Raw genomic sequence first — 25,502 nt, 5'->3', positions numbered from 1 at the left:
CATGTGGTTGTTGCGTGAGTCTAAGCATTTCATATTATGCTGGTTATTAATTATCTCTCCCCTCTTGTTCCCTCTCAGAGCATGATTTCCTCCATAGTGAACAGTTCCTACTATGCCAACGTATCCACTGCCAAATGTCAAGAATTCGGTCGTTGGTACAAGAAGTATAAAAAATTCAAAGGTGAGGCTAATAGAGTTTGAGCCAGAGTTCTTAAATCATCTGGTAGTTGGACCAGTGGCCAAGGAGTTGTAAAATGATTTCTGGAGTAAAATAATAAAAACATACAAATCTGTCTACTTTTCTGGTGAAATGATAACACAGTTTTACTTCTTCTGCAATATACTTTGAAATAAGTCACACAAGATTATCTGAGAGTGCAAACTCTTGAGCGAGAGCTGCAATGAAGAGCATTAAATGAGTGCTCCACTGATGCAACACTGCACTCCTATAACATTAAATGGACAAAAGATGATCGAAACCATTTTTTCAACATCTAATCCCACATTGTCTATAATGCAGCTCTGAAGACAGCAGAATTTTATAACTAGCTACTAAAAGGCCCAACTCACTTTTATTTTAGCCATGCAGCTACAACATATGTGAGCTACATGTAACCACACATCTTTATGGCAACCCTTGATACACCACATGAGGAGTGCAAGAAGCGTGACTGGTCAGCTTGGGCTGAGTTTCGTAAGCCATAGAGAGGGACAGTAGCATAGGTGGGCGAAAAGGTTCAGTGGTTTATTCCAGAACGTACTTCTAGCAAAGACTTAACACTGCAAGCCATCCAGGTGCCACTTGCCCTCTATGTGAATAAACAAACACTCACACAAGCCCTGAATATCGAGAGCTTGCTCAGTATTCCAGCTGCTGGTGTATCCAGCAAAAACTAATAAATAAAATAAAATATTGGATACAAGTCAGAGCAAAACCTTAGATTTGAGAAAGGATGAAGCCCTCAGTAACTCTGTCACTCTCTCGGTCAGGGTGTTGCAGGTTTGAAGTCACTCACAAGAGCCATTTTCAGCCTCTCACTTTCCAGAAAGATGCTCACAGGTTAGATTGTCGTAGCTAAAAGGTCCAGTTGACTGATTAGAAGCAGTAGATTAGTTCCATCCATGAGGTCTGCCTTGGTAATGGGACCTATGCTAATGTTAAGTGTTAAATGTCAAGTCATTGTTACTATTATTTTGTCTCACAGTTATTAAAACAATTGTTGCTGCTATATCCAATATATATATAAAAGTATCACTTTTAATTGTTACAGCCTGACTTAGAGTTATACATGCGTATCTGTGTTTAATATCTACAACTGGAGTCCAGTCCAACTTGTGAATCATGCATCTTAGAAGATGTGGAGGAGTAGAAATCAGGATGGCTTTATGTAAATGGTTACAGTGACACTGATTGGATGTGATATTCAGTCATATAGTCCCCATAATATCCCTTCTTTTACTTAACCACACCAGCTTGTCCCACTCCCAAAAGCTACATTATAATAATGTAATAATAACAGAATAAACACTAGGCCAGAAGAGGAGAGAGGATGTAAGAAGAAAGTGAGAGAGGATGGAGTTATGCCGGAGCCTGCTGCGCTCCTGCTACGAGCTGGTGTTAAGTTACATTCAACATTTCCTCCATCAGTCCTGCTCCACAGATGTTGACATGACAGTTTCTTCAGAGCTGTTGTGGAGCTTTCAGCCAAGAACCCATGACACAATCAGCATCAGCATATGTAAATGTATATACTTACATTGATTTTTGGACACGTTAGGAACTTTAACTTTGGCTCAAAAGCTTAGCTCTCTTCTTTAAATGGATGCTGATGCAAAGTCATAGCTTTACACCAGCAGCATCATGTCACTCTTCTGATCTTCCGTTTGTTTTGTTGAGCAGGAGATTACTTGGAGAAGATGTGGTCTGGACGAGATGCTGCTGACATAAAAAGTAAGGAATATAATCCATTTTTCTGATACTGTGCTTAAATGAAGATATTTATTTGAACACACTCTCTGATTATCTCCAGTTGAGAGAGACAACATGGCCGACTTCTGTGTGTTGGGCCAGAGACCTCCACCTCATCTGGCTGGCCTGGCACAGCTTGGTCACCTGGGAGCCAGCAGTCCCCTCCTCAAATCTCCAGATTCGCAGGCACCCTCCCAGACACCTCAGCAACCACCTCCTCCTCCTCCTCAGCAGCAGCCCTCACCTCATGGTCCCCTCCATCACAGCCCTCCTCTCCGTACAGGGCAGGTGCCTCCTCCTCCCCCACCTCCACCGCCTGGTGCCCTGCAGCCCCTGCTGGGCCCAGGTGGACTGCTCTCTCCTCAACTCTCCCCGCAGCTGGTACGGCAACAGCTCGCCATGGCCCACCTCATCAACCAGCAGCTAGCCGTGAGCCGCCTGCTGGCTCACCAGCACCCTCAAGCTCTCAACCAACAGTTTCTGAACCACCCGCCGATCCCACGTGGTCCATCCAAAGCTGGCGGTGACCACCCTGGAAGCAACCCCTCTGCTTCTGAAGTCTCCTCTGAAATCTACCAGCAGGTCAGGGATGAGCTGAAGAGAGCTAGCGTGTCCCAGGCTGTGTTCGCCCGTGTGGCTTTCAACCGTACACAGGTAGGAACGCAGAGAAAGGTCAAGGCTAAGGCGTCAGGAGAGGAAGTTGTAAGGGGAAAATGAGAGGAAGAGGAGGAAGGCGATGTGACAGAGAAAGGAAATCAAGTTTCTAGTTGAATAAAACGTATGCAGAGGTTTTTAAATCTAAAAACTGAAATATGGCATTCAATGGCGTTAATCCGTCAGACGAGACCAAAAATACCCACACACGTTTCTTACATTATATGGATCATATCAGGTGAGAAGAGGTTTACTGGGTAGAAACAAATGCCAGTTGCCCTTACTGGTCTGATTTTCACAAACACACACACTCAGAAAAACAACTCGGCTAATTTATGGTCACCCACCTTTTGGTATTTTTGGTGGGCTTATCAGAAGCGTGGCTGGGTTGCTCGCTGCGTCATTCAGTCTCCTCCTCCACCATCGCAGCAGCACAAACACCTGATGCATTCAGGCTGTGCTAAACTGGTTACTGCACGGCCCATTAGATCAAAGTAATGGGAGGTGGCTGATAGACCTATTGGTCTAGAGGCCAGGTGTTTTTCACTGGTGCATCACTTTGTGGTGGGTAGCCTCTGTATTTGAGAAGCTCAAACCAATATGCAAATACTTTTAAGTGTCTAGTTGTACGTTTATACGAGAAAACGAGCAGCTTCAAAGTGATTTACATTTGACAAAATCTATTTTTCAAGTCAAAATGATAAACATGTCTTTGTGTCAGCTTAATAAAAGTGAGGATTGTCTAGTTTTGAACATTTGGTTTAGAGGTTTTAAAAAAAAAAAAAAATTCTGGATACTTTTGATATGCATTTGTGAAATGAAAGGAAAAAGCAAATTGCCAGTCTGGGTTTAAACAAAGAAGCCAAACGAGTCCAAGAATAGCATTAATGGAGCTTCAACAGTACACTTGAAGCATGGGAAAGGGACCATATATTTCAATTTTCCATGCTAGGGAGATGCAATAACATATCCTGCTGTGTGCGTTTGTGTTGGTCAGGGCCTGCTCTCAGAGATCCTGAGGAAGGAGGAGGACCCTCGCACGGCCTCGCAGTCTCTGCTGGTGAATTTGAAGGCCATGCAGAACTTCCTCAACCTGCCTGAGAGCGAGCGAGACCGAATCTACCAGGAAGAGAGAGAGCGCACTATGAACCCTTCGGTCGGCCTTCCCCCCTCCAACTCCTCCAACCCCGGCGCACCACGCCTTTCACAGGTTAGTGTGCCCAACGGGCCATAAACTGCGGTTGCCATAGCAGTGCATCGAGCGAGAAAACAGCGGTGTTTTGTATGAGTAATCATATGTGATGCTAACATGCCTTGTGTCATGTATGAGCTTAGAAAGTGTGGGAGAGGAGCTTGGAGGACCAGAAAATCCCAGATACCTGGGCCTCAATCTGGAAGAACAAGGCCAAGATCTGTAACTCTGTGAGTTATCTACCATCTTTAACTTGCCCTCACAAAGTAGACTGCAGCATGTCATGTGCTTCATCCTAAAACCTGCGCTGGGATTTGAAAGTTTTTATCTTAACAAATTCCATTTATAATGGAAAACAGCTTCAAAGCCATCAGAGGGACATATTGTAAACATAAAGGACATTATACAGTATTTGGAAATTTCCTTCCACAAGCACGTGGAGCAACATCAGTGATAAGAAGTACCCCTGATGTCAGGACAAATGCCCATTCATGGATCTGGGTGAATTGGTGCGCTATTCTTATTATGGCTATGTAAAATTATCTCAGCATCGTTTACACTGGGGGAATGTAAGCTAGCTGGTCTCTACATGTCTTGTGGATGACTTCAAACGCTGTGTATACAAGCTTTCTGAGAGCCAATACATGTTCATTCAAACAGAAACAACAAAGAAAGACAAAAGAGGAGGACTTAATGACTTTGATCTGTAAACACAACTCATGTGGGGACATGCGCTGCAGATGTGCAGCTGATGCTTGTACTGGGAACACTGCATGTCTGTTCTCAGAGCGACTTGGCCTGATCATCAGCTGATAACCTCTCCTCATATGTGTTTGTTTTTGTGGTTAAATTTCATAGTAGATTCATAAAGTAAATAACAAGCCTTAAACAATACGCGGTACGCCTCTGTGACTGTTTATCACTCATCTTGTTCTGTCGAAGCACAATAAAGTTCCTTTTTAAAAAATTGTGCTCTGCATTACATCATTATCCTGTCTCCCAGCCCAAGCCGTCTGGCCCGCCCTCCGACCTCCCACTGAAGCTGGAGTCACTGGTCAACATTACATCAGGCATCTATGATGAAATTCAGCAAGAGATGAAGCGAGCCAAAGTGTCCCAAGCTCTGTTCGCAAAGGTGGCGGCCAACAAAAGCCAGGTGAGGAGACTGTTGGGGAAAACAAGCCTACAAAATGACTTAAAGTGTTTGTTTTTCAGGTCAGATTCCAAGTGCAGTCACATATTTATATGTACTGCGATAGCGTAGCTGATATTTTTTGTACCCTGTGAGTTAGATAGTCAACTTGTTAGTGAGCATCACGATTGAACCAAAATCATTTGAATTAAAAATGATTTATTACAAACTACAAAAGTTGTGGGACTGAGTAGAGCCAGCAAAGCTGGTACTCTGCCGGTAACACGATCTAAATGTTCATCAGCTGTTTCACCATCACTTCAAACCGGACGTGTGTGATCAGTTATGCTCTTAAAGCTCTGGTGACATAATGTTTGACATTAACACTGGCTGCAATTATTTATACCTCTATTGTTTTTTTTAAATTTTGAATCTTGGCCGCACGCATTAAGACATTATTTATATTTATATGTATTTACTTCTAATTTTTGGATAAAAATGAAAAAGGAAACACTTCAGTTTTTGCTTCTTGGTCTTAATTTCAGACCACGATGACTGAAACAATAATAGGAATTCTTTAAAAAAATAGTTTTTTAAATTTGTAGCAACTTGATGTTGCAGGATGTGACTCACATGGGATGTAGGTGGTCTATAAAGAAGGCTTGACAACATGTATACAGTATGTGCGTTGCTTTTGTGTGTATTTAGCGCGGTACCCCTGGTTGGTGGGTCTGGGGGTGGCTGAGGGTCATGGCTCACTGCACCCATCTGCTGCAGCTGGCCAGCAAGCAAGGACAGCAAGCAAGCGGGGGAGAGAGAGAGAGCGAGAGATGATCAGGCGATTAGCGGTGCATGCTGCCCGAGGTGGCTGGTTGAACACAACAGCTGGTGTCACAAACTGAACCAGTCTAGCAGATATAATTGAATCTTCTCCGTCTCTCCTTCCTCCGTCTTCCTTTACCTCACACATCCTGCATCCTTCCAACTTTTACAACTTTTTATTTTAATTTGAGCTTCCCTCCCCGGGGTGGAGGGTGTCAGGTTAGGTGGTCTCATGATCTTGTCTGTGCTTGTCGCAGATGATGTGGTTGTGTCAGCCTCGTTGAGCCGTGACTCTCAATGGGGGGGTGGGATGAGAATGCTATAGATCTCAGCCAAGGACGAGGTGCTGCCCCAAGTGGACAAGTTTAAGTATCTTTGATTCTCGTTCATGATCGAGTGGAGTGGAGCACATTGACAGACGGATTGGCGCAGCTTCACCACTCTGTTGTGAAGAGAGCTGGCTGTGAAAGCAATGCTGTTAGTTTATGGGTGAATTTGCATTCCCACCTTCATCTTAGCCGTAAGCTCTGCATACTAATCAAAAGAATTAGATTGTAGATGTAAGCAGATGAAATACGTTTCCTCTAAAGGGTACCTGGGCTCTTCTTTAGGGATAGGGTGAGGAGCTTGGGGTTCAAAACACACATCAAAAGGAACCAACAGATTTAGTTCAGGCATCTGATCAGGATGTCTTCTGGGCACTTGCTGAGTGAGGTGTTTCCAATTTGTCCTGCCAGGAGGAGGCCCTAGGGCTGAGAGAGATGCTGGAGAGATTATGTCTCTCAGTTGGCTTGGGAACACATAGGAGTTGGAGGTGGTGGCTGTGGAGAGGCAGATCTGCTTCCACTGCTGTAACACAGACTCAGATAATGGATGAATAAACTCATTCATGTCTATCTCAGTTGCCACTTGTCATGCTCATCCCCGCTGCCACTTTCCAAACAGAGTAGATGCAGAGTCATCTGCTCTGCGTGCACGTGTGTGAGAGAGAAAGGTCGTAAAAAATTGCATAACAATTCTTTCTCACTGTGTATGACACAGTAGCAGAAGTCACCCATTAACATCCCTGTCAGCTATCGCACAGTCCACACTTCCTTTCTTTTTAACCTCACCTTTCCCCCCCCCCACGCATACATCTTTGTCTCCTCTTCAGGGCTGGCTGTGCGAGCTACTTCGGTGGAAGGAGAACCCCAGCCCTGAGAACCGCACTCTGTGGGAGAACCTGTGCACCATCAGGAGGTTCCTGACGCTGCCGCAGGCCGACAGAGATCTTGCGTACGAGGAGGAGTCCAGACACCATCATAGCGAGAGGCTGCACACCGTCCTCCACATGCCACAGGACACACAGGTAAGTGTTTGCATGTGGAGGTAACGTGCACCTCAACACTCCATATCCAGATGCGGTATACAATGGGTGGATTTTATTTACAGCTGGCACAAAGACGGTGTCTCTAGTAAACACACTGAACAGATTTCCTGCACATCACCTCATCTCATAATATTTACAACTTGAAATCGGGAGAAAGTGCTTGGTCTTCATACCTACAAACACGTGTGTCCTAAAATCTATTTTTGATGGATTACTCGATTATTTCAGAACTGTTTCTTTAAAACATGGCCACCCCTTCTAATTACAATCTCCTAAAAAGTACGCAGATATGAATGTGCTGAACACACAGTACGGTATAAACACTGACTGATAAGGATGACTAAGATGCTGTAAAGAATGATATTAGAAATAGTTGTTACTGAGCTCCATTTTCATGGCACTTCTCACGTATTAAAACAGATGGAAGTGTATTCCTCTACCTTCAGAGACCAAATCTGTCATTATTATTGAGTCATTATATTTATTTAATCTAAGTTTGCGCAGTGCTGTTTGATCTTGTGGTGGGTGCACATGTGTTTGTGTGTCCCTGTGTGCCCCAGTGGAATGAAGAGTAAACAGAGTTGCTGGGTGGTGTGGCACTGGAGGAAATGCCCCATTAGTTTTTGAGGAGGGAGGCAGAGGCTGAAGGAGGCTTGAGAGAGAAGGGAGATCGATGGAGGGAGCACAGAAACGTGTTGGCATCTTTGGTTACTGTGAGCGCTCCAGTTGGACACACGCTGAAGCCGCCCCACCTAACTTTATCTGCATGCCTGGGTTTTGCTTTTTCTTCTAGTGCAAAGCTTAAATAAATTAGAAATGTAAGTCAAGTCCAATTAAAAAGTAGGATAGCACTTTATAATACGGCCCGTGACAAAGGTCTTTATTTCTCTGCAATTAAATTGAATTTAGGTGTATTTTATTTGAAAGAATAATGCAGTTATATTAACATGCAGATGCTTAAAGGTAGAATAAAGGGGTAACAAAGCAACAGTTATGCTCTAAATCAATTTAAGTAGTCCTCAGTAATTTTAAGTATTTTACAGGAAGGAGACAGAAATTATACGGAAAGCAATTTCAAGTATTTACTTTTAATTTTAGGTATAGCATAACAAATTTCACTGGTGTGTAATGAACAGGTAATGTTGTTCAATATTTTTCGTATTATGGTGTGAGTTAAACGTGCCTTCATTATTAAATCTTTTTTAATCCATGAAGGATTTTCCATTCATCAGTTGTCATTTTACACTCAGGCTGTTTTGTACATTACTTACAGTACAATTATTCTCTTCTTTCCTGTAAAATACCCAGTTATGCGAGGTAAAGTCACAGCATGACATGACCCACGCCCTGAAAAGAACTGTGTACTTATGGTGTCAGATAAAATGCACTTATAGCTTAATTATTTCCTGACTTGTAGCCCCCCCCCCCCCCCCCCCATTGTAATTATGCATTAAGTTGCAGGCCTTCCACAGCATGTCTTTATCCTGTCTTCCTTCTCTCTCCCCAACCAGTCGGAGCAGATGGCCCCGCCCCTCCCTGAGCCTGGTTCTGCTGGAGGTTTCTTCCTGTTAAAAGGGAGTTTTTCCTTCCCACTGTCACCAAAGTGCTTGCTCATAAGGGGTCATATGATTGTTTGGTTTTTCTCTGTATCTATTATTGTAGGGTCTACCTTACAATATAAAGCGCCCTGAGGCAACTGTTGTTGTGATTTGGTGCTATATAAATAAAATTGAATTGAATTGAAAGTATCGATAAAAAATTTTTTTTTTATAAATAGTGCCATGATCCAGTGGCGACAGCCTCTATCAGTTATATAGTTATATTTAATGTAGGAGTGCTGCCACAGCATGCAAACCCTGTATACATGCCTGTGGTTTACCATACTTGACTCCAGAGGAGGAGCTTGTTGGTACATGAAGGTATCTGTGTTTATGTTAATGTTGAACCTGCCTAACACAAACACCCCCGTTCCCCTTCTCTTGCTTGAGGTAGAAACATCAAGCAGCTGATTATAGTTTAATTTTAAAATGCAAACATGAAAAGGTTCAAATTCCCCAAAATGTTAAATCGGTGTAATGTCCAGAGAAGCAACAGGAAGTGTGTCACTTCTTCATCTCCTGACCTCGCTGAAAAGAGGTGGAAGATCAGGTTCGACGGTAGAAACAGCATTCACTGCTTGGACTGAGTCTAGGTCCTCTGGTTGAACCCGCCAGCTTACTCTGCCCACAGCCCCCGTCACCCCCAGCTCCAAAGCTATTATAGCCCACATATAGTACATACCATATGCCATAAATCAAAAACAGGCCAATGCTCAGACTTCCCATTTGGTATTGTGACATGAATCCTACACGGCTTGCTTTGCAGCTCCACCCACCTTCACTCTACCACCAAGCCTTTTTTCTCTCCTCCCAATTCAGAGCTTTGTATTAAAGACTGATGGGAAGATGCAAAGGAAGCTGTGGTGGCACCATTAACACATTCCTCTACTCCTCTCGCCAAAGTCTAAAAATAAAATTTACACTCATAAACGCCTGTGTAATAACCCTCCCACCCCCCACACACCCCCAACCCACCCTCACTCCCACCCCAAGAGACACAGGGAGAAGAACTGTGGTGAAACGCTGGTGATTTATTAATCGGAAATGAGGTGTGTGTGTTCATGTTGCTGTCTTGAGAGCCCCCCCCTTCCCTGCTCTGTCCCAGATGAAGCCCTCCACCAACCTCAGGCTCCAGCCAGCCTGCCACCACAGACCACACATGTGTCCCATCTGCCACACATACACACAATCTCATACTGATAGTTGGTAATGTGAGCACTCTGTTGTGTTTGGACAATAAGAAGGTCTCTAAAACTGTAACAACCAACCCCGGGATACACATGAAAAATGAACGCAGTGCTGCTCTCTGAAGCAAATGTTCACATACCACTGATGTGTGTGTGTGTTTGTGTGTGTGTGTGTGTGCTTTGTACTGGACTGTATGTGCGGTACCATGCTAGCGGCTCTGTGTGAGCGTGTCTATGAAGTGTGTAGGTGCTGTAAGAGTGTATTTGTAACTTCAGTGAGCATCACATTTCTTCATGACTGACACAGCCCCAGCGTTGGCTCTACAGCTCTCACTCACATGGCTCGAGCAGTTAAGTGCGTCCCACAGCTAATTTGGCAGAGTCTGCCCTTATAAATAATTACTTTATTGTTTTTGCTAAATTGATTTCTGCTGCAAGTCTGGAGGTGTTTATGTGTGTGCATGTATGACCGCTCACAGTGGCCGAGACCCCAGGAGTGGTGGACTAGAATCAGAAGTTACAAGCCTTACTCCACTCATTGTGTCTCGCTTTAGCCCAGCGGTGCTTAATTCCAAACCCCCAAAACAAATCGCTCCTGTTTTCTGTCTCATCAAAGCGGGGCCACTTCATAGAATGTGTCAAATGCCACGAGTCTGGCAAATGTTTGAAAAATATATACAAAAGTATTTTTTTGAAGAAAACATCATAAATGCTCCAGACTTATCAAAGTTAAGATCATGTCATTATGTTTTAAACTTGCAGTTATTATCACAATCTTTTGAGAGTGAAAAAAAGATTTTTGAATATTCTATAACAAACTGCCCATTTCTTTCTCCAGTCCTCAACTGAAACCTGAGTGTCAATGTTCTTTGCAAAGAAGTGATCATAATGTGACACAGCTTCCAAAAAAGGAGGTCAAAGTTCATCTTCAGCATCTTAATTATTTTGTACTTTTTTATGTTTTCTAAAATTTCCAGACGTGTAGATTAGCAGTTTATTTTCTATCACTTTTGAACTTGAGTTGGTCAAACTCTGTCTGTTCTTTGAATGATTGTGGTTCATTAACAATGCAAATAGATAAATAGTCACTTGTAGGACAAAGGCTGACTTGCGCTTCAGACAAAGCCTCAATTTTTTATCCAGGTTTTCACTTAAATCTTTCAAAGACTCAGGTTTGCTACACTGGCTCTGCTGTAATTATAAAAAATATAACAGTGAACACTTCTGTGTGAAATCCTCCAAACAATACTTAACTGTGAGATTTCAGGCCAGCAAAGCTGCAAGAACTGAAATCTTCCCACATAAGCTCTGGGGCAGGAGTGTCAAACATAAGGCCCGGGGGCCAAAATCTGTCCATTGGATTACTGTGAAAAATGTAAAGGACAACGTAAATCTTAGACTTTTAACTGGATTTTCACAATTTTCACAGCTTTTCCTGCTGATGGCATTTCATACCACACAAAATTATTAAATTATTTCTGTAATAATATTTGTTTCTGTAATGATAATATTTCTATAATAATACAATTTAAGGCCAAAGTGTTGTGACAGATTTCTTTACTACAACAAACATGTCTTTATCATGTGGAAATCTTATATTAAGATATCTCATTGATTAAATGTGTAGTTAGATTTGTGTACAGTGACTGTGGCCCACGATGTAAAATGAGTTTGACGTTCTGAATCAGAGCTATTTTTGAGCTGTCTTTGCACACAGATCTATGCAGGGAATCATATGCATTCTGATTGTTGAAAGAAATGAACGCTTTTTGGGGGGAAATGATTGATGAACTCATTACCATATTATGAAAGATATCATGCACATTCTTAACTCAGTTGTTTTACTAGTAGGACAAATTGTTTTGCAAAAAAAATTGTGAAAATATGAGCATTAGATAAGAAAAACACAGGGCCCATTCCTGGGTTGTCACGGTGATTTAGTACTGCAGAGCCATTGAAACCGAGGGTCTCGAGGTGATGTAGGTATGTGGTGTTTAAAACAATAGTGATCTAAATGGGGACACTAGACAAATACAAACTGACTTATGGGTCAAGCCTGTTCACTGGACTGTATGCTGTCTTTAATGAAACATCAATCTTCATTGGACCCTCCCTGCCTGATAAACGCCCCCCATTTTTCTAAACTCCACACCCTTATTTTGTAACACAAGTTTTCTGTAAAAATAAATAAATAAATAAATAAAAATCTCCAAACCCAACCCAATGCCAAAACAACCTCAATGACATCACCAGGCATTATTTTTCCTAGAGCTGGGAAAGTTCCCACCAGAGCCGTTACACAACTGATTTCACCAGCCGAGCAGTGCTGATGATGAGTAAACTGATCTCAGTGTGTGAAACAATAGATTCTCTGGACCGTAAAAAGCAATGGTACCCATACCTTCCTTTGGTGTAGACAATAAAATAGCAGCATTTCCTTTAGCTGCCTCAGTTTTAAGCGACAGCTAAATTACTTAGCATGCTGGCTCACTGTTACGACTTACTGGAAATAAAACAGAACCACCTTTGACATAATTTCCTATTATAGAAAGTCAAAATGTGTCCTGTCAGCGAGTTGTGTAAGCTTTTATATGTCTGACTTCCATTGGACAGCACGTGCTGCTGTTCACTGACACCAACTGTTGTGATCAGCTCTCACAGAGTTGATCACAACTAACAGCAGGAAAAAAAACTGCCAAGAGATTAAAAAAAAGGACTGTACAAATAAAGCGTAGGTCTATAGTCGACTCTATTTGCTTGTTTTTACTCTGTTTCGCTTAATGCCATTTAATGTCTGCTAAAAAATAACACTAGAGCTTTGAAGCAAAGTCTAGCATCTTATGTCTAAAATCTTACTGAGCTTCCATAACAATTTAATGCAATAAAAATTAATGTGAAATGATTTCATCATGTTGTTTTGCTTTTGGTAAATGTAGTTATAAGTCTTTTCCCCACTGATAGAATCCAGCTTAGATGTCTTAAAGGAAACAGTTAAATGACCTCTGCGTAACTTCCAGAGAAAATACTCTTATTATCAGTTATCACTTAATGATTGTTTTGGCCTCTAGCAGATGAGTTTGACTCCACGACCTGGCCAGGGATGAGCTCCAGCCCCCACACGACCGTGATAAGTGGAGGAAAATGGATAGATGGATTAGTGGTTAGTTAGACAACGTTTGCAGAACAGTTTGTGTCATCTAACTGTGGGCGACCGCAGCCAACTGTTAGCGACAAAGACAAACATCAGAAAGTTTTGGGGCAGCACCCACTCTCCCACTGATTTCACCCAGCAACAGCTAGTGGCCTCTGGCACCCACTCACCAACATGTCAGGGAATATACTTTTTCCGCCAGGAAACAGATGATGCTGAGGGTCGTCAGGTGATCAATTTCTAGGCCTGTATGACCTGTACTGTTATGGAGAAAATCAATAGCATTTGTCATACACAAGTCAGATTACACAGGTTTACTTTGTTATACAAGTTAGCATCATGGATCAGGGATTTGACGAGGTAGCCAGCTAGCATTTCTGCTCAGATATGATTCTATTACCATTAATGTAAACAAGCAAAAGCTACCTAGGTAGCCCACTAGTAAGTGGCACATCTGTTCCATCCATGGTGATGGTTAATTCATAACATTAGTAATTAGTAATTAGTAACAAGTAATTTTATAACGACAGTTTTCATGACTAAACTAGTCTCACAAATCATGTTACAATCTTTCAAACACTGTCAATAAAAACGGCTTAATAATAGAAAAAAACACAACCAAACACACATTCATGCAGATCTAGCGCTGCAAAATATGAAAATAATTGTACGATAAATGATAAAGCAGCATTTTTCAGTTTCAGTTTGTGTAGTCTATCCATTTCACTTCCAGACAACATATCTGCCTCTCTCTTTTCCTCCTGGTTTGTCTCTCAGTCTTCAGTGCATCCCGGTGGCCTCACTCACTGTTGCAGGGTGGAGTTTGGGCTTTTTGGCAAACCGCAATTAAGTTAATTGTTTAATTGCAGATAAATGGAATGAATACCACACACACAGTTTGAATGAAAAAAAGATGCGACAATGCAAGTGCGTGCATGTGTATACACACATGACCCCAGCGCTCAGTGACATTACGTGTATACAGTTTTTCATCAAAGAAACATTATTATACCAAAAAAAAGTTATGTGCAGTGACTCATCTACTCCATTAGTCCGGATCCAGTCTCCATGAATCGCAACCACACACACTTCTTTAAATGCAAGAGTGAAAGAGACAGACAGAGACAGAGATGGAGGGAAAAGGGGGAAAATAAAAAACACACTGATTAACAGGAAAGGTGAAGTCATGCAAAAAACCAACAGAAAAGTGATTTTTCCTTCATTACATATTTATCTCTGTGTTAATGCCGTCTCTTGTGGTCACCCCCCCCCCCCACAACCAAACACACACACACGCATACACAACAAAACACACACAGACAGAGAGCGAGAGTTAGAGGTCCTGCAGGACCAGAGCTCATTAAGGGGAAGATGAATATTTCATGTTCTATAATTCTTTCATAGTTCTGCGTCGTGATTTGCCTTGATTTACGTTTTTAAAGAAAACTTTTTCATTTCACTGCAGTGCACTCACGGCGCTGCCAGAAGAGTGAGAGAAAGACAGAGAGAGGGAGGGGAGAAGTGAGAAGGAAAGAGAGAGAGGGGGGGATGTTTTTCAGGAATATTGAATCATGCCACAAGAAGAGCTGGTCTGGCGCTGGGCTCCAGTGCTTGTGGTTTTGGGAGAGCAGGGCTGTATTGTGTTGCTCTGAAGTGACATGTAGTCCTTTCCAACGTTTAATGGTGAGAAGTAGGCAAGCTGGACTGCATGGGAAGGGGGACTAAAGGTGAAACAGGCCAAATAAACTGTAAACGTTTAAGAATAATTGTAGCATAATCGAGATCACGTCTGACATGTTACGTTCAGTGTTGGGACTAACGCGTTATTAAGTAACGCGTTACAGTAACTACGTTATTATTGTGGTAACGAGCACGGTAACTAGTTATTATGCTAAAATCAGGAACGCGTTACTCGTTACTGGGATTTAGATAGGGTCGTTACTCGTTACTTCGTGTGGTGGCTATCGCGGAGCTTCCACAGATTCAGTAACATTAGCAAGTGGTGGAGGCAGCAGGTGGATGAAGGAAAGGGGACGCAGAAGGAAAAGAGACCCGAGGCGGCCGCCGGTCCAAGTGTGAACTGAACTTCAGGTAAGAAGTTATGACCTGCAGTCTCTCTGGGTCAGATATAAACCAAGTTTAGGTGGAGTTTATTTTCGTTATTCTGACTTTTTCCGTACTGCGTGCTAGCTAGCATGACGGAGTTTCTATACAGCTGGGTGGGTGCTATGAAGCTAATGATGTTGAACTTTATTTTGTTCATAAGTTATTAGAGTTGCCAACCGTCCCGTCTGGTATTCAGAGAAAATATTACGCGTTTCTTATTGAGGTGAAAAGGAACAGTTTGTCCCGTAATTCAGCTACAATGAAAAAGACACAAAGCTGGAGTTATTCTGTGTTTACGCTGCACAGCTGCCTCTTCTTCTCTCATCCTCTCCCCCTCCCTCTCCCGTTTCTACTTCAATCATGAAAACTGATCAGCTGATCGTCTTTTCTCTCTTGTTTGTTTATCGCTCACTTTGTGCCAGAAAGAGGAAACCAGCGGATGTGGCGCTAAACAACAGCAGCACGTTTAAGCTTGATCAGCTGTTGTTAGAATTTATTTAATATTAATTTCTAGTATCAGCTGATGTTTGCTGGAGCCACAGCTGCAAAAAAGCTGCTGGTCATGATATGGTTTGGTTATCTGGTGAGAGGGAAACATGAAGATGAAACCAGGAGATGTCCTTACTGAATCATCAGAGCTGAGCAGGTGATGGAGAAACAGGTTTACCTTTTAGGTGACATGAATGAGTTGAAGGGAAGTTATGAACTGTTTCTGAGAGACAAATAACACCAGGATCCTTTTTTAGGTAGCTGACAGCTGGTAACTGTGCAGGGGCGGGTCTAGCAAAGTGTTGCCAGGGGTCCATGTAGGGCATTAAAAGGGAAAGGTGGGCACAAAGAAATACTTTTCTTTCTTATTCTCATTTAAAGTGTCTAGCTTTTAAAAAATAATTATCTGAATCTTACAACAAACGATTGATAGATTGATGCATATATACCATCAAAACAGTGTACATCACTGTCACAACAGTGTTTATTTTCATTCAAAGGCTTTATGATTTTTCCTATAATGGTGGGCCGGTCTCTAGTCAAAATGCCCGGGCCAATTTTCTGTCCCAGTCCAGCCCTGTATGCAGCTCATCTGCAGTCTGGTGTTACCTACATCTTCCTATTCAGAAGACAGAATTTCTGAGTTCTGAGTACAATCGAAAGCACCACGACTGCAGTTTTTGTGTTGGATGTAAAAGGCGCACATGACGTGGGAAAGGCGTGGGATTTCTCTCGTGGAAATATGCATTATACATTATACATTATATTTTCCTTTCTATTGGTAGGTGGCACAGTGCACTTGTGGCAAGTAAGCAAGCTAGAAGACTGGCAAAGTTATGGAAGAAACACATTAACAAGAGAATTCTGAGTAAAACCAAAGTTACTTTCCCTAGTAACTAGTTACTTTGAAAGTAACGAGTAACTTGAAGTAACTGAGTTACTTTTGAGAGAAGTAACTAGTAATCTAACTAAGTTACTATTTTAAAGTTACTATTTTAAAGTAACTTACCCAACATTCACGTTTGGTGAATATTTCTGTAAATTTGCTCATTCGAAAATGGGACAGCAACTCCAATACTTTATGACCCGAGTAAAGGCTTCTCTGGTGAGTTTATACTCTCGCTTGTGAATTTCAAGTCTTTTTTAAATACTGTATCATGTTCAATATGTCAATTATGTTCCCCATTAGAAAAACAGGAAGGATAAACCAGTGCACGTTACTGAGCATGCAGTACACGCTGGTTTCTCGGTCAGATCATAAAACACAATTTTTTAATAGTCTATATTCAGAATGATGCTACAGTGGTCGCGTTAACAGCTAAATTGCTCACGTTTAAAAAATGCAAACTAAAGCCGGGTTCATGTTGCACTCCTCGGTACCACTGAATGCATGCATCTTAGCATTTTGGTTCCTTTTCATGTACTTTTTCATATGTTGCATACTGAATTTTTCCGACACTGAATAGTAGCCAAGTTGATATCTACAACATCAGACTTCTGGATGTCACAGTGGGTGTTTTCCTAAAAACAGGATCAGGATGCCGTATCAACACGTCACGTTCTCCACTGGAGACCATGTTCGTATGTTTCTGTTTCTTACATGTATGAACTGCTGCTGTTTTCTTTGAGCCTGTGACCACCACAGTCTTTTCCTGACCTTAACAGAGTACAGCAAGTCCTCATTTAGTTATGACCATGATCTTTCCCTGCCCTTAGACATATGGGTTTTAAACCCAAACCATGATCTTTCCCAAACTGTAACCCAGCACTTTTGGTCCCTAAACTTAACCAGATCATTACCAGAGAGGTGGCTGCCTTATGAATCATTATTGTGAACTTCATATGGCAATGAAAAATGATGGGTAGTTGGGCAATGAAAAGCATTTTAGCAGAACTTCTTTGCCTGTGATCTACAACGATTCCAGCTTGCCCAGTTAGTCTAGGTAACTAACCCCAGACTGTAGGTCAGCCCCCTATGACACATGACCACGGCTTGCTGTTTTGATTTTCTTTTCAGTTTTAGCTTTTAATTACCTTCGCCAAAAATTGGTTTCATGATTTTTTTACTTTCTCACACACCCAGAGTTTGCCGTACTGGATTCTGTAAGATGACAGAATCCAGTATGGTGACGGTGATTAACAAAGTGATTAATTGAGAAATAGTGGAGCTCAAGAAGCAAAGACACAGAGGGTTAGACTGAAGTCGTAAAAAGTGGAAAATGCAAAAGGCAATCAAAACAAATCGAGTCGAAACTAGTTTTTAGGAAAAATATACAACAAAAGTGTTTGATCATGATGCTGAACTGCTCAAAATTCAACTAGGATCCTAATTTATTATAAATGGTAAATCAAATTTGGTGTGGTACAAACATTTATTTTAAATACTGAATCAGGGCTTGCAGAAAGTAGTTAGAGAGTGGTGTAGGTAGAGGACACGGGGAGGTGGGAGCAGGGGTTCCTGGCATCTATGAATTTTTGGAGTCGTGTTGGGTTGGCCGGGACTCGCTTCATTAGTGTCCTGAAGCATTAGAAGTGAGTACAGACGTGGAAAGGAGGTAGAGACAGAAAAGCTTCAGGTATGGCAGAATAAGACAACAGATAAGAAGCATTTGGAGGTGAACTTTGAAGGAGCCCTGTGTGCTCGCCTCTGCTTTCAAACATATCCGTTATAACATGTAGGAGTCCAGGCTCCTCTGTCGATGCATGCATGTGCGGCCCCTGATCCGAGAGTCCCTGCCGTCAGCTCAAATAAGCATTGAAATGATGAAGGTCTGTGTGGGAGTGTGTTTGGGGTGGTAGGTTTCACAATCCCCTCTATGGTTTACCCTCAATTTAGCTATTAAGTGTCTCAGTATGTTTGTATGGGGGATATTTGTGGCTGTGTGGTCCTCATTAGAACAGGGATAGACTCTTTTTTTTCCTCTCTTTTCGGTCTTTGCCTCTAACTTTGTATTGCTAGTCTGTCGCATTCTTACAGTCTTCTGTTTTTTTCTTCAATATCTAAAACCGTCAATTTGAAAAATGGCAAAATAAGGAAAAACCTACAGAATTCCTGTAAATGCCCCCCCCCCTCTGCAGAAATAAAGCCCCAGAAATGAAATTGGAGCAATTTCATGGTCTGGCCTGCCCTCGATATTATTTAAGTAATACCCTGTTATTATTGAAAAGAGGGAGAGAAAAGTGAATGACTATTATCTTTATGTGGGTCCTTTAATTTTAATGCGCCACAGATTTATAGCTGGGCATTCCAGTGGGGAGGCCCCTCCCTGCTCTTAAAGTGAGCGGGCGGGACAGAACCGCAACGCTCTCACAACAGCCACTACCTTCTGACAAACAACCAAAGTCCCCACGTTCCCTCCGAACACTTCATCCGGCCCTCCTCAGTGCTGTCACACGGCCATCAGGCCCATCCTGACAGCCAGAGGATCCTCTCGGCACAAGCTCCGCTTTTCTATGTATTTCTATTGCAGCTCTCTGTACACATAAATCCTGCTAAACTTTGAGCTCTTTGTGTCATAACCTGGATTACTGAATAATCTGAGTTGATAAAAACCCAGGTACACTTGCACCAGCTGTTCAAGCAGCAATAGTAGAAGTTTTGTTTTTGTTTTTCTTAAACTAAGTTTTGGTTCATCAGGCTGCGTTTGACACAATGTCTTCATTTTATATGAAAGTAAAAATCAACCAGATCAGATTTAAGAACAGATCAATAACCAGCCAGCCAGTCTGGAGGCTTCTCCTGACGAGTAACTATAACAAGGAAAAATTTGTTTTTAGCATGATGTGTATGAAATACTCCTAAAAATAGCCTCTATGATCAAATGAGCACAAAAGCAGTGCTAATGTACTTTGATCTTACAGTGACTAAGTTAATGTGCTGAAGTAGTTTACAATGAATATGCTTTTTTAAACTCCTGTTTACCCCTTTATTAAAAGAGAAGTTCTAAAAGAGAGCCAGCGTATATTGTATATGAAATATTGATTAATTATTGAATACTTGTTATAAATACAAGTCTAATCAAGTAAAAGATAACATGAAGTTTTTCAGTTTCTCGATTCTGGAGCTCTTTTGTTCATAAATATGGTGATGATACCAATTCCCTATGTTATCAAGTAACAGCAGTTCTGTTGGTGTGTCCGTTTAATAGAGTGTCAGTTACAGTCTAATGAAGTTAATTGTTTTGATTCTGCTCTATCTCTATCTGCTGGTTTTTTGGTACCTTATATGTTCTTCTGTTGTGTTTTTGTTCATTTACTCTCACAAGTTTTCCTCCTTGTGTTTCCTGTCCTCTACTATCAAACTACAACAATAGCTGCTTTCTGCTGACCTTATCTAAGCACCAATTGCAGATGATGACTCCTTTGTCCTCATTCCCCCTCTACCCTCTGCCCCTCTGAGGCTTTGAATTTGCTGGTTAAATAGTGATTGGGTCTCATAAGTTTGTAAATAAGAGACTTCCTGGCAAACAGGTGGTTGGCGTTTTACTAGAGCTAATCTTACACACATTAGGTCAAAGGTAACCAGGATGCATTGGTGTTTGAATGCCAGCCTTGGAGCAGCTTAATAGACCATGACACTGTGAGCACTTGTTCTCACCCTGTGTTCACCTTGCAGCCCTGGCTACTGTGTACTGCAGGTGGAGGGCGGTATACTGGATGATTTATAAGATGTTATGTAACATACAGGGTTTTGTAAACTGAATATAACACTTATCAGGTGCAAAACTGTATTTCTGATCAAATGTGAGGCATAAAGTGCAAAAACCCACGGTCACATAAATGCTCATACAACACATTTATATACATTTAGATCAAATAGTGTGCACTCTCGCTCCTGGCTGCAGTCTTGATCAGGGGTCACTGTGCCCCATTAATCAGCTCTTTTGCCTTTCTCGCCAGGCACTTCACAGGCCACCCCCAGGCCCCATGAAGGAGCATCACCTGTCTCCAATGCGTGAAGAACCATTGTCTGCCCCAGCGAATGAAGAGAGGTCACAGAATATGGGTGGAGGACCTACAGGTGTTGCATCTGGCACTGTTGGCGGTGCTGGAAGCAACAAGAAGCCCCGATCGCGCACCAAGGTACCGATGGTTATCGTGTTTTCCCATTCTGCATTTTGTTATGTGGGTTTGTTCATTTCTTTATCTAGTTTTTGACACTTGGCTGTGTGTATTCTAGATTTCTCTAGAGGCCCTGGGTATCCTGCAGAGCTTCATCCAGGATGTTGGCCTGTACCCAGACCAGGAGGCTATTCATACTTTGTCCGCACAGCTTGACCTACCCAAACACACCATCATTAAGTTCTTCCAGAACCAGCGGTATCACGTCAAGCACCACGGCCACCTCAAAGACCTGGGCGAGGGTGCTGCCGCCACTGGAGGGGTTGATGTCAGCGAGTACAGGGAAGAGGAGTTGCTTTCGGGCTCAGAGGACCCAGAGTCGAGCGAGGATGGGGCTGAGGAGATCTACCAGCCCACTGAGGGGAACAGTGGGAGCAGTGGGGGGCTGAACCAGCCTCCGACATCCTCCAGCTCCAACTCCAGCCAGTTGTCTTTAGGGTCCAATGCGGCTCAGGAGGATTGCAAGGACAAGGGGCAAGGCAGGCTTAGTGGACCTCTTGCACCCGGGAGCTCCTCATCCAGTCCTCGAGAGCAGGCTGACTACCAGAGGTAGAGACTGACGAACAGAGAGGACAGAGATAAAGAGAGAAGCACGAGAAACGTATGTTCTGTGATAGGAAGTGAGGAATTACTCAAGAAATTATGGAGGGTGGCAGCAAAGGAAGGTTAACGTCTACCCAGGCACATTAACCAAGACAGTATTGGGCTGAAACACTGTACATCTGAAATGATCAGACAGACTGTGTACAGTACCAAATGCAGATTTGTAGAGTGAAATTACCTCAGTAGAAGAAAACAGGTTATTGGTGTGCTGTGATACGGCAGTAGTTGTATAAATGTGAAAGAATACTCCCCCGAGGAACGTTTAAATAATTCACCCCAGATTTTCATTCGTAGGAAATACTTTTTCTACTCTGACCTCGAAACAATCGCACCAATTTATCCTAATCAGCCAGGAAAGCCACGCTCCTCCTCTTTAAAGACAGAGCACAGTCATATAGAACTTAATTGGTGGGCTGGGTCCTCGACAAAAACGACGAAATCCTCAGGACACACGCTGATGTTGCTAATACTTTTGCCTGCCTGAGACCGCAGGTACACAGCACTCTCTGTGCATCTTCAAGCTTTATTTCATTGTGGTAAAGGCCGACATACACACACACACATACTCCCTGCCTCTGCCTCACAGTCACACTCCAGAATAGTCCAATCTAGCACTTACTGATCACAAGGACCCTGATATTTAGTGGATGTGCTGTATTCTCGTCCCCCTTCTCCCATCCATCTGTCTCGCCGCTCAAAGCTGCAAAAGACAAACTGTTTAAAACTGAGTGTGGAGAGGAGCAGTGGACAGTTTGGCAGGAGGACAGCGAAGAGGATGTGGCGTGGAGGGACCCTCACATTCGTGTGCAAGAGGGAAAAAATGTTAGGAAAGAAGAAACAGAGCAGCAAACAATCAGTCTTTCTCTATGTGGTAGTCCACCCCTTCCACTCTTCCTCTCCATCTCACTCTCTCCCTCCCGCCTCCTCTCCTCTCTCTAATTGGTGCCCACAGTCTTGTGTTTCACCACACCTACCCGCACTTAAACTTCACCAACCCTATTTATTGCTATCTTTATCCATGATTATTATTATCATTATTGTTATTATTGTTGTTATTATGGTTAGAGATGCTGTCATTGCGTGCTATTTTTAGTTTTTATTTCCATGGTTTTAAATATTGGTTTGCAGAACTGGGCGGTTGTTTGGATAACAAGAGACATTAAGAGTGCCCTGCCCTACAAGAAGAGGAAGAAGAGGAGCGGAGAGAGCGAAAGAAAATAAAAGAAGCAGTTACTGAGTGTTATTGGGTGAAAAAAAAAAGCCCTGTCAAGTCGTATTATGCCAGTTTTCTTTGGGTTTTTTTATAGTTCTTTTTCACATAAATAGAAAATTTGCTGGAAAAAGAAGAAAGTAAAAATGTGCTTTTTTCTGCAGTTGATGACAATCTACTTTTATGAGCCATTAAAGAAATGTGGCAGGTTTTACTCTGTTCTTCACTTTTAATGTCTGTAAATACCCGACATGGGATAAATTGTTGTTGATATACTTTTATTTTGCTGAGTGAGTTTAATTGTTTGAGCCAGTTTGGAGATTTTTTTTTCCTTAAGACAACTCAGTGGAATCGGTTCATTTTATTGTGAAAAGCAAATTCAGTCACAAGACTATTTAAAAAGAAAGCAAATATCTTTTTCTTTTTCTTTCTTTGTTTGGTGTCTCTTGCAGATGTGTAAGTAAATAGTATGTTGGAAACAATATCTGAGCATGGATAGTGTCTCGTTTGACTATCCCGATCGGCTGCTACACTCAGAAAGACGACCTGCCTTTTTAATTTTTACGTCAATCACTCTATATCATTATGTTGTGCTTTTCTGTATGACAGGAATCAGGGTTAGACTCAAATGCAGTTCTGATGAAATCTTAGTTCAGTTCAGTGTTGAAGTGAATTAAAACTTGTGAATTCAAAAAGTGTCTGTTTTTACTTCTATTTTATACATCCTCTCAAACACCCCAGAGCATAAAGACACACAGATTGTCACTGGGCTAAACCTTTTGCTAGACCAATCAATTAAAGGTCTGTGTAAAGCCTCTGGGGCTGGTTTTTCTAATAAGCCAGAGAGAGTGACAATAATTTAGACAGAAAGGCTGCCAGCACTCTCAGCTCGCATTTTTTCTCTCTGCTGTGCCACACGATTAGAGCTGCTGGAAGCTGACATAAAAACAAACTGAGCCTGTCCTGTGAACATGACCACTGCCAATATTATTACTTCCCTTGCTCTTTTATTAGATTGTTTGAAAAAGAAATGTACAAGAAGCAGTAGAATTAATGAATCTCTCTAGGTTCAAGTAAACTGGCACAAATATTATTTTGGTTATTATCAACTTATCAAATGTAATGACCATTCATATTATAAAAATTTTGCTGCCACCATTGGTGTAACTTTACTTCAAAAATTTACTTTTTATTCACATTACAGGATTAACTTTGAAGGAAATGAAATCAGTGGAATATATTTGTATTAGCGTAAAACAAATACATATTTGTAATTAGCTGTATGTGTAGATTATATGGTTTAGTGTAGTCTTGTGCATATTTATGTTATTAATGTTATTATTATATATCACTTATATTGATTTTGCTGTGTTACACAACAAGATCATAATGGTCCCTCCACAACATGACCAGCATCAAGCTCATTCATTTCTCTTGGAGGGACAGCTTTAGCTAAAAGCTAGCTGCTGCACTTTGTAGCCTATAACATTTACGTGAAATGACTTTCTTTATTCTTATTTAGATCTCCATTAGCTGTTACTGTAGCAGGAACTATTCTTCCTGGGGTCCACATCCACAACCTCTCAGAGTACAACAAGTTGATAGTGGTATCATGTCTTTCACCAAATAACCAACAATAAGCTTAGCTAGCTGTTAAGCTAGCCTAAAGATTAGCCATTGCAGTATAGATGCAGCATTGTTCTCCAGCATTGTCCAGCAGCTGAAAGGCACAAAATAATGTAAATTAGGTCACAAAAAAAAGGTTGTCCTCTCTGCCATCTTGTTAGCTATCCTTAACGGGCTCTTTAATAGACTTTTATATCATTTAAAAAAGCAGAGAGATTGCCTGCTTGTTGCAATCAATCTGAGGCTGTCTGCACGGGTGAATGTAACTTTTTTAAAAATAGATAGTAATAATAATGTCAAATTCACCCACTGCAACTGCATGGGGAGAGATATAGCAGACTGACTCCATCTTATTGCCATTTTGCACCAAAGTTGCTTTGAAGATGTCAACTTATTGTGAGTGGCCTAAGACCTGGTCTGCAGCTTCAAAGTAACCATTTCAAAGGCAACAAGATCGCAAGTTTATCGCACACAGATGCAGTCGTTTTGGTCATGCTGCAGTCTCAAAGCACTGTTTTCCATTGCATGACTCTAGCAGCTGTAACACAAAACAACAATGGTCCCGATAATCCCAAGTTTTTGCTTTTATGTAAATCTAAATTATTTGCTTTGCTTTGGAAAGCATTTGTCATCATAAAAAAATGAAATAAACAAAAAGTAAAGAAAAAAATTTGCGAGTAGTCTTGTAAAAAAAAAATATGATTAATAGATTATTAATAATTTGTAGGTAGGTTTGGAGATTTTCCAAGTTTAACATGAACTAATTAGTATCATCAAATGCACATAAAAAAGAAACACTGAGGTGTCTTATTATGGCATATTGATTGTAATTTTGTGTGTATCTGTAACATTACAGTTTTTTACAGACGCTAGGACACATTTCCCAATACTTAGGTCACTTTTGCAAAACACTTCACACAATCCTCCTAACTGACCATCAGCTTGGCAAAGCAGTTCATTTCACATTCAAAATGCACTACAACTACCAAAACACTTTATTCAGGTCTCAAATAAACTCATTCTTCCAGAACACTAGCAAAGGTTGACAGCCGACAAACACACTTTGTCACCCACAAAACAATGACCTAAAAAACACTAACAACATGTAGCATTACACAGTGTTTTCTTGTGTAAAACAAGGACACATCTCTGTTTATAATTTCAATATATGTTACTGGAATGAATCAGACATCATGTATTTATGTTTATGTATTTTTATTTTTTTGCACTAAGTAATCCCAAAACACAAGAATTTGTATACACACCATCCACT

At 41.6% G+C, this 25,502-nt stretch overlaps 1 protein-coding gene across 1 annotated transcript in view; it reads left to right on the top strand.

Annotated features, from left to right (window-relative positions):
* Window positions 1–22,377, top strand: part of satb2 (SATB homeobox 2) — a 55,854-nt gene extending 33,477 nt beyond the window's left edge. Inside the window, exons 6-14 of the mRNA XM_085373755.1 lie at window positions 79–181; window positions 1,901–1,951; window positions 2,031–2,623; window positions 3,621–3,833; window positions 3,959–4,045; window positions 4,819–4,971; window positions 6,923–7,117; window positions 20,548–20,751; window positions 20,849–22,377. Of these exons, the coding sequence (XP_085229881.1) occupies window positions 79–181; window positions 1,901–1,951; window positions 2,031–2,623; window positions 3,621–3,833; window positions 3,959–4,045; window positions 4,819–4,971; window positions 6,923–7,117; window positions 20,548–20,751; window positions 20,849–21,343 (2,094 nt within the window). The 3' untranslated portion in view covers window positions 21,344–22,377. The remainder of the gene's footprint in view (window positions 1–78; window positions 182–1,900; window positions 1,952–2,030; window positions 2,624–3,620; window positions 3,834–3,958; window positions 4,046–4,818; window positions 4,972–6,922; window positions 7,118–20,547; window positions 20,752–20,848) is intronic.
* Window positions 22,378–25,502: the final 3,125 nt, after the last annotated feature.

This window comes from Diplotaxodon limnothrissa, linkage group LG16, assembly GCF_057381915.1.
Source record: "Diplotaxodon limnothrissa isolate DT_005_m linkage group LG16, D_limnothrissa_male_GT1.1, whole genome shotgun sequence".
NCBI classification, from domain to species: Eukaryota; Metazoa; Chordata; class Actinopteri; order Cichliformes; family Cichlidae; genus Diplotaxodon; species Diplotaxodon limnothrissa.
The sequence above is the reverse complement of the archived record's forward strand: the minus strand, read 5'-3'. Positions and strand labels throughout refer to the sequence as shown.